Raw genomic sequence first — 12,778 nt, 5'->3', positions numbered from 1 at the left:
AGTGGTCATAAGCACGACGTGGTCGGGGAATCAAATTTAGAACAGCAGTTAATTAAAAGCAGAACAAGGAATTCAGCTAAGTACACATATTCAGCATACAAATTTCAAAAGTACATTTTTCTATATTAATTTGACATGGAAAACAGGTAGAAGCATTCTATAACAGCAGTAGCTGTTTTTATACAACATTTCTTAATTTATGGGGCAGCTCAAGTGCTTAGATTTCACTGATTTCAAATTTTGTCTGTATGAATCTCCACATGTATTTAGTGTATCCATTTACTCACACTTAAGAGATATTTCTAATTTCTCCCCTTCGTATTTAACTTCGAGACAATTTGACTTCTACTACCACCACACTTTTAGGACATATCTGAAAAAGCACAGTAAAGGAAAGCAAATAGCATTTACATTTGTGATCATTAACAGCTGCAGCTGTTAATGTTTCACATTACTAGGACTTCATTACCTCAGTAACAGGATTTACCACTCTGACAACTACCAATGCCTGACCCAACATTACTTCCTAACTGCAGACTCTCCCACCTCTGAGTCACCTTAAAAGGAATGTCAATAATGTATATCACACAAGTGACTCAGAAAATGAAGAAATCAATAAAAACCACATCAATCCTATCTATCTTCCTCAGATTAACCTAAATCTATCCAAAACATACCTTCCTGATTTCAATTCTGCCTCAGATTGTTGATACAAATCCTACATTTAACCTACAAAAAAAAAAAAAAAAAAGCTGGTATCTGCTTTTCAGACATGGGGCTCACGTGTTTTGTTTTTTTTTACAAAATTTAATTTTCAATCAGACATAATGTTCAGGAACCAACCTAAAATGAAGTTACTTCTGACTCAGATCTAAGAAGTGAAGGATTCAATCCTTCCTGCTAAGAGTAGAAGACAACAAGAAGTTTGACTGCAAGTGCAGTGCTGTTTCTTTTGACAAGGCTTTTTACAAAGAGAATGAGGACTGACAGTGACTAAGAGATGCCTTTTATTACTCTGAATATGTCAGTTCTAGTGAGTAAACCAGGCACTTGCTACATCAGAGCACGTGGCTGTTCAGCCTGTGCCAGGTAATAACCTGTCAGGGAGGGTGCATGTGCTGCTTTTACTACTGGAAAAAAAACCCATTATGCATTCCCCTAAATGATGATTTCATCACAGGATACACAAAGTCAAATTTCAGAATCCAAACTCGGGGGCAACACCTATAACTAATTCTGAGAATCACCAAGTATTCTTTGAGTGGAAAGAGGAGGCAGTGCAGTGGTACAGTTTTGCCTTAAAAATGAATATACTACAGTGCTCAAATAAGGCTGAAGATCTTGCAAGCTGGTTAGGTAACAGAGGAACATTTCTGGTTTATAACGAGAAACAGGCCACTTGATTCTTTTTCCTTATTGCAGTTCATTTACTTTTCCAAAATGCACTCAATTTCTCACTTCCACATGCTATTTAATCAAACAAAAATCACGCTTTATCTTAGAAAAGGATTATGTCACTAAGTTTCAGTAAGTCCTTTCGGGAGCCTCCTGGCATTAACACCACATTCAATATTTTCATTAATCAGGAGCAGGTAGTTCAAGCCATGTGGGATTTGAGGCACAGCATTTTCCTATCTCAGACTCTGACTGAGAAAGCAAAGCTTTCATTCCAAATAAAAAAAGGAACAAATGGGCAGATTCTGAGCATAATACACTACAGAAAAACCTGCCTCTGAAGCACATTCATGCTACCGAACCATCACTCAAAATCTAAACAATTATATCAGGATCAAATACTAACTCCTAACAATCCTGCTTAAGGAAAGACATTCTGAAGCAGCGTGAAAACATTTTATCAGATAAGTCTGTAAGTCTTAATGGCAGGAGAAAAACTTTGAAGTTGGTCGAAAATACTGAACTCACTTATCCCAGTAAGGAAATGGATATCAAGAAGTGTCCTACATGACTCAGATTTTCACCTCTGTTTTTTAACCCAAGCAGATTTAATTCTTCAAATACAAGAAGACCATTCACTACATTTCTATCAAAATACTTGCCCTTCCATTGACAGGCTCTGAATGCAGTTGTGCATCGAAGTAAGTGGAAGCCTTTGCAAGTAACACAGTTTACAATAATTTAGTGTCTTCATTTCCTCATTCCTTCTCCAAAATAAAAAGTATAGTGTCACACATCACATAATCTGTTAGAGGCTATAGAGGTTTTGCCACAGATGCAGATGGAGCTTGGAATAAAGTACCTTTATTTCCAGTTCACAATCCAAACCAAAGAAAGCTTTTTATACAAGCAAGTTATGGACATTCATAAAAAATTCCCTGCTCTGACTCCCTTCACTTTTTCCCCTGATATCAGTGGGATGCCCTAAATTACAGCATTATGGCACTAGTATAAAAAAAAAATATGTATATGATTTATTTTTTAAATCAGTTCTTCTTGTCTCCCTCCTTATTCAAGTTTCACAGCATACATATGGGTATGAATAAGCAAGGGATTCTTCACCCCAACTTCAGGCACAGCAGCTTGAGAAACGTTGCAGATTAACATAAATGATAATACACGTACATAAGGCTGTCTTTCAAAGAGATTTGATAATTCATAAATGAAATGTTTACACAGATCAGGTCAAGCCAAAAGGTTTGTAATATAAGTATTTAGCTTATGTAAATCTGTTTATCACTGCTAAGGAACATGGGATGACTTCAAATGCTCACTATCTAATGTAGGCATTTAGAGCAACTTGCATGAATTCTCATTCCAATTTTTAATTACTATGCAGTCTGTGAAGACAGAACTCCAGAGTCAGATTGCTCCTTTTTTTTCTTTTATCAGAACAATTAACATTAATCACATATTACTTCCCAGGTACTGCTTTTCTACACATTCATTACTAAAATAATAAATTGAATGAAGTTTAAGTAAAAGCATTAAAATAACTACAGGTAGAAATGCCAACTCTTCAAGATATTTCTATCAATATTTCCTCAGCCAGTGTCCATCAGAAGCTGATGCAAGGCTTAATTTCTACTCGCTATGTTTCAGGACATAATGTTTACATTATGTTGGGTTTTTTTCCAGATGTAATTTTCTTCTTAGAAAGTTCCTTACAGCACTTGAATATTTTCTTCAATTTCCTGCAAAAGGTTTCTTATTGTTTTCCCTAATCTTTTGTCCACATTTAATCACTGAACACGTACCTCCACCACACAGCAGATGTGTCATTAACTATTTCTGAAAAAAAGTGAAATAAAATCATCCAGCATGAGAAGACTATGGAATAAGTCAACACTAGCAGATGGTGTTTATTTTATCACTGCTTGTGTTAAGAATTGCCACCTATTTCATCAGTATCTTGAAGGTAGAAGCTTCATGCAAAAAGTGAAAAAACTATTTTTTTGGTAAGTTGTCACAAAGTTCCTTAAAACAACAATTCTTGTTCTCATGGCTTCCAGTTTTTAGGACACGGTGCATTACACAGGAGATGGATTTGTATAAATCTGAGATGACAGAGTACTTTTCCAGCAACAACCTGTTTTGTTTTGTAAGCAAATTCCAAATGCTTTATTTCAAATACTGGTGGTGCTAAGACAAATTCTGTGACATGGCTCCTAGTAGAGGCACCTGGTAGAACTGTCAGCTTGTTTTTTTAACAGGAACCAATATGCAAGAGAGTTTTACTTCTGCCTCAGAATTTCCTAGGTTCTCATTATTTCATTTGATCACATACTTTTGGCTGTGTGGTTTATGTTCTCTGGTTGATTGTCTCTCTTAACAAAACAGCATGAACAAAGAGCCATTGCAAACCCTGGACTTGGCTACTTAAAGAAATCACTGCTAAAATCCCATGATAACCCCAGGTTTTGCTCATGTAGTTTTGAAAGAATTTCCATTAGAATGTGAACCTAAAAAACATCCCAGAAATGCAAACTCATCTAATCCTCAGTAAGGCAAATCCCCAATGAATGCAGTAAAGTGAACTGAATTCCTCACCACTGTGATTTAAAGAGAATTATTATGAATGTTTTCCACAGTATCAATACACACTAGTTAAAAGCAATTTCCAACAAAGTAAAAGAACTTGTTTATATGTGAAGGCCACTGCATATCAGTCTACTGTGCTCACTGATGATTTCAGATATACCATGGAGAGATCCTCCTCCTAAATCAGCTCCCCACACAGCCAGCTGTGTTTTGTCTCTGCATGTCATAGGCACAGGATAAAATCCAATTAATTTTCTTCCCCCCAAAAAGGTTTAGTTCCTCTCTTCATCAAATTCCAGTTCGATAGATAACGTCCCAAAATTACTTTAAGACCTTCCTCGCACAGATCTGCGAGATATTGGTTGCTTGCTGCCACAACACAGCAAATACACAGCTTGACAACCAGAGTCACTCAATTATTGTTGGCATTGACAGCATTATACATGAATTCAGAGACTATGGACTCCACTACAATGCCTGGACTCGTATAATCCCAATTTACTCGAGATCATCCTGCTGAGACAAACAGTGAAGATGCTTAAAGCACACTGCAAAGTGACCCAAGGGATAGGAAATGGTAGAACAAGGCTGCCTGGACAACCACTGTTAGTGCACTGCAATATATTTTAATTACCTGACTGAATCCTTTCGCCCTCCCTGTCAAGTCTTCTACTGCATTTAACATCCAGGTTGACTTGCACCCACTGTACCAGGAACTGACCCTTTTCCCTTGTCATTTAATAAGAAGAAAAGATCTCTCAGTGTCCTATTCAAATCATATTCCAGGCAGTACATCATTACATTGCTTTTTCTTTTATGTATTACTCAACATTATACCACCTGAATGCTTTAAAAGCATTACTGATTTCAATAAATTTCTGAACTTTGGTTACATTATTTTACAGCTTGAAAAAGAAACCTTGTTCTTTTGTTTGTTTGATTTTGTTTTTCATTCTGGATGCTTAGTGGGAGACAGATCCAAGGTATTTTGGGGAGTTTTTTGTTTTGTTTGTTGTATTTTTTTCATCTACCAGGAATTCTTCTCCCAGAAAAGTCTTATTCAGAGAAGGTGAGATTCAGGGCTACTCCAAATAGTAGGTAGGGGAGATATTTTTTCTGTAGAACACTTGTATTCTTTTTTCCTTCCAGCATCTGAGCACGGATGTGACAACAATCCCTCTGCCTGTATTTCTGAAGCACTGACCATTCTAATATCCATGTTCAGCACTTAACCTCTTTTTTTCCACAACCTCTTGGTCTGCACCAGTGGAATCTTCCTCCTTAGCAAGGCCAGAGCTGAGCAGATCAAGAAACCAAACATTTCATTAGAACACAGCAAAGCAACCCATCCACTAGAGGAGCACACAGGATAACTGGGTGCCTTTTAAATGCAAAGTCTGAGGGCTCTACTCCTGGTGACACAGAGTCCTCTTCTGCTGACACAACACGCACAGGGAAAGATTTGCAACACTGTTTGGATGCATTCTCAGCCAGATGAGGCTTTAAACCAAGGTTAGTGCCATCTGTCTGGGTTTGGCAGCAACCAGATTGATGTAAAAAATGTTATGGCACTGTCTAAAAGGAGCAGAGAGAAAGCTTGCTTTTGGTCAATTCCCCTGAATTATTAACATAATAGATTTGGCTGATATCAATGCCAGTCAGCACATTCAGAATCTGGATCTATAATCTCACTGCACCTTTCTAACCACACTTAGAGCATGCAGATTACTAGCAGTAAGGTTTTCTGTGGCTTGCTTCAAATTATTTCCTTTAATGCATATTTATTGTTAAGCCAGAGGCAAGAATTAATACTAAGTATTTTTCAGTTGAGGTATACTTATTAATGCATTTTCCCATTCTTCCTAATTTCTAGAGCTCTGAACAAGCACAGTACCAAAAGCTAAAAGCAATATATCAATCAAATTTGTTTGAATTGGGAAGGGTATCAGGTTGTCAGGGAAAATAACTAAACCAAAGAGAAACAATATTTGATGGAAAGCTTCAAAGCTTCAAGTCAGAGAAGATATTGTTCACTTGGATGCAATTTGTTAGGCAAAACCTTCCTGTGCTCCTGGAAAATGCTCTCAAGTATTATTCTTTGAGATTTAGTACAGCCTAGAGAATGTAACCCACTCATTTCACCTGTGCCAAAATCCCTGCTGCAACACCAATAACCACGATGCTTCAGAAACGCAGAGATATGTACAAAATCATTTCCACTCCTTATTAATTCCATCTTTATTACCAACCACCTACATACCACCTCGGGCGGTTTTTAGCACTATACATCAGCATTATGGAAATTTAATTGCTCTACCAAATGCTCTGGCTCCCACTCCTCTAAGAAGCATGGAAAGACAACACACAGTCCTTATCTCCAGACTGAAAACACACTGAGCACTTGTGGGCTGCATTAACTATAGCACGGTCACAGATGCTCAGTACTTTCCAGAACTTCACTTAAGAAACTGTCCCAGTATTTGTTCAGACACTGTTTGAGATTCAAAGAATAATGCCATTCACTAGTTTTGCCCACAGTCAAGCAACTATTTTATTAGAAAATAAAGCTGGGGGCAATGAGAAAACCTTAGTTTAGGTCTCATGTAAATATCAAGCAAGCACAATATTATTCCTGGTTAGGGCCCTGGTTTTGCAAAGCATTTACTTACGTGCTTAAATGAAAAAACCAAATGGAAAGGTATCTTTCAATTATGTGCTAGGTCACAGGTGCAATGGAAGAAAAGAATGAAATAACAAAATACATCTTTCATCTCATTAGGCAGTCAAATGCAAGGTAAAAATTGCAGTGTTGAGGACAAAAGGCTTTTTAAAAGTGGCCCTTGCTAATTTAGTAAGGGCACATGCTGATACTATAGTTAGTATAAGTGCACATATCCAATGAATGAAAACCATTTTTTGAATTCAAGAAATGTCAGGATTAAGATGTCACTGAATCATCTTTGTACAAAAATCCCTTAAGGTGTCTTTAGATCTATATTACTACAGCTCAGCAATTTTTTCTTCTGCGGGCTTTTTTTCCAAAGGAGTTTTGCTCTCAGGGAAACAAAAGGTATCCATGTGTGTGGGGAGTAGCGGCACTTAAAAAAACCCCTGACTATCAATGAGGTGATTCCCTACAAAGCCAAAACCACCAACACAACCTCCTGATTGTTTTGCACAGCCCCTAAGACACAAAACTTCAGTGACACATCACTGTCTGTGATGGTCTGAATCTGAAACTCTTAGATCAAAAAAATTCAAAGCAAGACTGGGGATGAACAGAGTTATCACCACATTTTTCATTCCAAAGTCAGATTTAAGAATCTCTGAAGAAACACATATTACATGCAAGCTTTTATCAATGGAATACCACATACTTAAATTGCCTTTGTGAAAATACTGCTGGACACAGGTACCATATTGTTTCTAAATTATGTCTGGGTGTACCCACATCCAGCATCTCTTACATGTCTTAGCTCTCCTTCTCTCCATGCAATGACATGAAGCAACATCAGCTCAGGGAAAACAGCTTCTTCAGTGGAGACTCCCAGCAAAAAACCCACCCCTAATTAGTTCAATCAAACCAGGAAGGTAATATTCAACAGTGAAATAGAAATAAGGAGCAAAGAGAGATCAGGTTTATAAAATACCCAGAGGGATACAACAAACAAAGGAAGAAATCCCACAACACACAATAAAGCAGAACATAAACAGAACGAGATTAATCACTGCACGACACACAAGTTCTAAACTAGGTTCTAAGTTTACAAGGAATAGAGTTTAAGCAAAATAAAAACCTTACGTATTAGAGAGTTCTTTGTCTCAGCCAGCTGCTGCCAGCTTGTCTGTCTGTCTTTCAATTTCTCAGAAAGGTGTGTGTGAAAATCTAAATGAAATAAAACAAATAACATTTTAGAGATGGCTCTCCTCCTTTTCTTCCATTTCATTCACCTTTGGTGCAATACAGCCAATAAAATGTTTCACCTCCTCCCACCCAATGCATTCCTCAATAACACAAAAATACATTTCTCGTTGTTATCTAGAGATTGAGAATTATTTTGGCATCAATGACATATAAAAAGGCATATTGAGTAGCAGCAGTTTGGTGCAATTTTGCTTTGCAGGAGGTCCATATACCCACTGTGGGCATCATCAACCACAAAAAGGATTGAGTGCCTAAAAATCTGTGTAATATGTATTAGAATTTAACCTGAAGGCCAGGAGATTTTCCATACATGCTACACCATCCTAACTTATTTTCAGTGTACTATCCATTACTCCCATAGCCAACTATGTAACATTATATCATTGTAGAAGATATTTTTTGTTATCTAAAACCAAACTTTTAAGATACATTTGGAAAATGGACACTTTCAGATGTAATAAATCACTTCTTACATGTTTATTGCAGCAGCATGATGACTTTTACATTGACTAACAACATAATCAGGCTCATTCTGCTGCATCTCAGCTAGACAGGAACCAGCAAAACTCCACTTTTGCAAGGAGAATTCTATCTATGTCTCATACAAACTCTCCAGTTTTAGGAAGAGAGACTTTAATACATAGAAAAAAACCCCCAAAACACAAACCCATCCTTTAGTTTTGAATCATTTCTCTCTGACTAAAACCAACTAACTCAAACAATCCTGGATTTTGAAAGCATGAAGTAATCAGGGAGCCCTCTCACGTTTGAAAAGCACAAAAATCAATTGAAAATTATTATTGAATTTCATAATACCATCCGGAGAGTTTTCAGATGTAGTAAACAGGAAACATAAACCCCATTTTTATTTATTTACATGATTTTCCTTGCACAGAACAGCAAGACAAGAAGCCTAATAATGAATGTATAATCACACCAACTCTTGTTGTTCACTAAGTCTTCACTGAGAAAGAATTTTACTTTGTACATCTCAGCTTCAAATCTTTCATAATTTTTATAAGATAATAATTTAATCTTGCACCCAAGGTCCACACAAATCAACAGTGAAAATGTGTTCTGTATACCACAGTCATTTATTACATGCAAAGAAAAAAAGGCAACACATTGACACTTACAGATATAAAAAGAGCTGACCAAAACAATAGAAAATAAACCACTTTGCATGCTAAAGATATAAGACAACACATGAGCTTTTAGGAGCACAAATATATTGCTACAACTGAAATAATGTGAAAGAATGACAACTTCTGAGTCTTACATCCCTAACTTTGGGGGGGAAAGGAATTTCAAGGGACAAGCTACAAACAATTAAAACCAGACAGGGTTTACAAACCAGTTACATGTCTCCTTGCCACACAAGAAATTCAACTTTTAAGTGGTATGACTAAATACTTTGGATGATAAAGGCTTTTGATTTAAAAGCAAGGAAGGAAAATGAGTTTTTCAGCAACATTTCACTTATCAAGATAGTGAAGTTCTCTAATGCTCCACTCTCTTATCAAGAAAGACAATTTAAAGAACAATAGGCAGATGAAGATATGTAAAGGGCAGAGCACAATGACTATCAGTATAAAACTGATAGAGAAAAAAATATTGCTCCTTTCTTTGTTTTGGTATTATCAGCAAGTTGGTATTATTTTTATATTTTAAAAATAATTAATTTCAAGTAAACACATGCAGATGCAGGCATATATCAAAAGGGAGGTCATGGAATTGCTTCACTAAGCTTTTTATTTTTTCATGTGAAAAGGGGGCCAAATTCTTAAATAAAGCACAATTCTTCTGTGGTACTTAGAATTAAATCAAACCACTTCAGTGGTTTGCAATTTTACAGTTTCTGTCATATCACATCCTATAACATGCAAAGCTTTGAAACCTTTACTGTCTCCCTTTTTGTTTCAATGCAAGTTTTGCTTTTATTTCTCTTTCAAGAGGAAACCCAGAATTAATCCATCAACAGCTCATCTATTGACATTTTATCACATTACCCTTTAAGCTTGCGTATGTTACTTCATCTGCTATTTTCTCTTTCACCTGCCTATAGCCACCTTGGGATATTTGATCCTTACCAAGGATACAGAGGAGAACAAACTGCTCACACGAGCAAGCTGAGCCATCCCTTTTTTATGTGAAACACCTAAACCCAATGGTTAAAACATAAGTTTACAGGCTCTGTTTCTCCAATAATTTCAAAAAAAGAGAAGTTTGTTACCAATGCCCAAAGGAAAGAATATTTAAACGTTGAGACACTTTAAAATAGTGTCACCTGAAGGGAAGTCTCCGTGGGTATTCCCTTCCTTTGACACTCACAGGGAGTTAAACCTAATTGCATTTAGGGTTATCTCTAGCAGCTACACTTGGAATCAACCATCCTCATGAGGACTATTGTTCTAACTAATCTACTTATTAGGCTTTTATTCAGATTTAGTGCAGTCTTTTATAAAAAAAGTATCTCAAAGGGATAGTAATGGATTTTTCAATTATCAGGGAGGAAAGAACAGACTATGACCTACAATCTTTGGCCTTGCCAAAAATTAGGAAAAAAAAAAAATCTTATGTAAGTAAATCTTTAGATCTTTAAGTTAATTTTAGTCCCTATCAGACACCACAGTTATACCTGGAAAAGGTAAAACCTGTGTGAATTTCCTGTGTCCTCCTACACATTCCCCTAAAACACAACCCCCCAGTGCCCACAGATCCTTTTGCTCCCACAGTCACTGGCAGGGAGAAAGAAACCTGCTTTCTGTACTTGGCTTTCAAAGACGAATGAGTAGCAGTTCTCAGCTTGCTGCCTCAAGCCCCAGTTTAAGTTAAAAATCAGTGCTGATAGAGGTAATTTTAAATAACAGTACAAATACTAGCAACACATTTGAAAACTGAGAAAACAGGTACTGCAATTCCTGGCCCGGTGTCCTGTGAAGCACACGAGGTTGGGACTAACTGCTTGCCTTTTGCATTGTTCAGTAGACTCATTTTCTTAATTCATGCTTCATCTTTTGAGCCAGCCTAGCAACTGCTCACACCTGTCACCTACCCAGGAACCAGCATCAACCCCACATCTTCTGCCTCTCTTCCCCCATCCCCAGTTTTCTTCCTTTGGAATTTTCCCCTTCACAGTGCTGCCTGAATGGATGCTTCCAAACACGTACTATGAATTTTCCACCTTAGTAGTTCACAGGAATTCTGGCATTTCACTGTTTAGCATTTCCCAGCAGGCATCACTAAAAGCTTGGCAACCAATCATATAACATGTGCTCCACCCTTTAAGGTGATATCACATTGTTTATGGTTGGTTTGTCTGGGAGGGGTTTTTTTGTACATATGGAAACTTCCTTGCATTTTATAAGACTTGCTTCCTCCACCCATAATTCTTACATCCATCTAGAAAATAACTGCAGGACTTTAAACAGGACCAGAGCCTAAATATCCTCCTAAGCTCTGTTCTCATTTTACCCTCTTCTATTTATCAAAGTGGCATAACCCAATTTTTACTGGTAGTAAACAATACAAAGATGGTTTATTTTAGAAAGTAGCACTTCAGAAGCATTGAAAAAAAGTCTTACAAATAAACCCCCTGAATTTCTCAAGCTGCTTCCCCTCCCTCCCAATATTTGCACAAAAACATCCAGTAACAAACACTTGTTCCAGTCCCATCAGAGCTACGTGGTTGAGCCTTGTCCCAGCTCTCTGATTTCCTCTCTCCTGAGCACTTTCTGTGAGCAGAAGCTGCTCCTCTGTTAATACCTCAGTATATTTTAATTGCTATTCACTCATCAATTACTGATGATCATTATGTTTTCTGATGAATAGGACAAAACCCATAACAACTGACAGAACACTCAGTACCAGGCAGGTCAGTGCTTCACTTTATCCTCAAATAACCTTTTTTGTTATTGTGGTTTTCCATCATATTCTACCATAACACTTCAGGCCAAGCCTAGTGGACAGATCTAAAAACGTGGTACCTCAGCCTCTACACACATCATTTCCAGAGGTAAACTACGATTGTGAAAAACTTATGAAAAAAAAAAGTCAGTAACACAAAAGTTATGCACAAAAGTATGGGAATACAAACTGTTCTGCAACAAAAAGGTCACGCAACTTTCCCTGTATTGTCTTGACAGAATTACTTTCTGCTCTATTACTCTATTATGTTCTATTGCACACTTTGTATCCAATGTTTTGTTTGATTTTTTACAAAAGTTGTGTTCATTTTTCTCTCCTCTGAAGCACATTCAACAAGTCAATTAAACTTAAAAAGCTTTACCTGCATAGTCTAGTGGCAGCTCTCAAGCAGAATTATTCTCCAATACAAGAACACCCACAAGACATATTGAAGTGTATACTTTCACAAAATATCTTACCACCAAATATTCATGCAAGAATCACAAAACACTACAAAGAAAAAACACTAATACAGTTCAACTACATCTAAAAGAGTCTTATAGTTCAGTGAACTCAATGGTAATTACATCATTTTCCCTCTCCTCAGCCTACCAAAGGTAAGGTTACAAAAAATGGGAGTCTGAAGAATTTTTTCCTCAATTTAAGACTTCCTAAATATTACCAAACATGACCAGCAACAGATCTGCTGTACCAGGAGCTGGATTTTCCAAGTGCACTGTCCATGCCTTTATTACAGGATAAAGTAAACATTTAGCCACATTAGAGACAACAGCACAGGACTCAAAATTATAAATACTTTTATTTCGTGTTTTCACTTCCTATGGACTAGTAAAAGCATTAGGATGTACTTGTACCATAAGAATCTCAGGGATGTACATAATTCAGCCCAGCACTTTAGCAGAGTGCATAGATGTGTCTGCTTCTTTGTGC

At 37.0% G+C, this 12,778-nt stretch overlaps 1 protein-coding gene across 8 annotated transcripts in view; it reads right to left on the bottom strand.

Annotated features, from left to right (window-relative positions):
- Positions 1-12,778, bottom strand: part of TENM2 (teneurin transmembrane protein 2) — a 900,957-nt gene that overhangs the window by 282,571 nt on the left and 605,608 nt on the right. Inside the window, exon 2 of one of the 8 annotated variants that reach the window (XM_017825637.1) lies at positions 7,799-7,882. The exons of the other annotated variants lie outside the window; for them this stretch is intronic. Within the exon in view, the coding sequence (XP_017681126.1) occupies positions 7,799-7,882 (84 nt within the window). The remainder of the gene's footprint in view (positions 1-7,798; positions 7,883-12,778) is intronic. 8 annotated transcript variants of the gene reach the window in all.

The sequence above is a fragment of the Lepidothrix coronata genome, unplaced genomic scaffold (genome assembly GCF_001604755.1).
Source record: "Lepidothrix coronata isolate B3197 unplaced genomic scaffold, Lepidothrix_coronata-1.0 Scaffold121, whole genome shotgun sequence".
In the NCBI taxonomy this organism is placed as follows: Eukaryota; Metazoa; Chordata; class Aves; order Passeriformes; family Pipridae; genus Lepidothrix; species Lepidothrix coronata.
The sequence above is the reverse complement of the archived record's forward strand: the minus strand, read 5'-3'. Positions and strand labels throughout refer to the sequence as shown.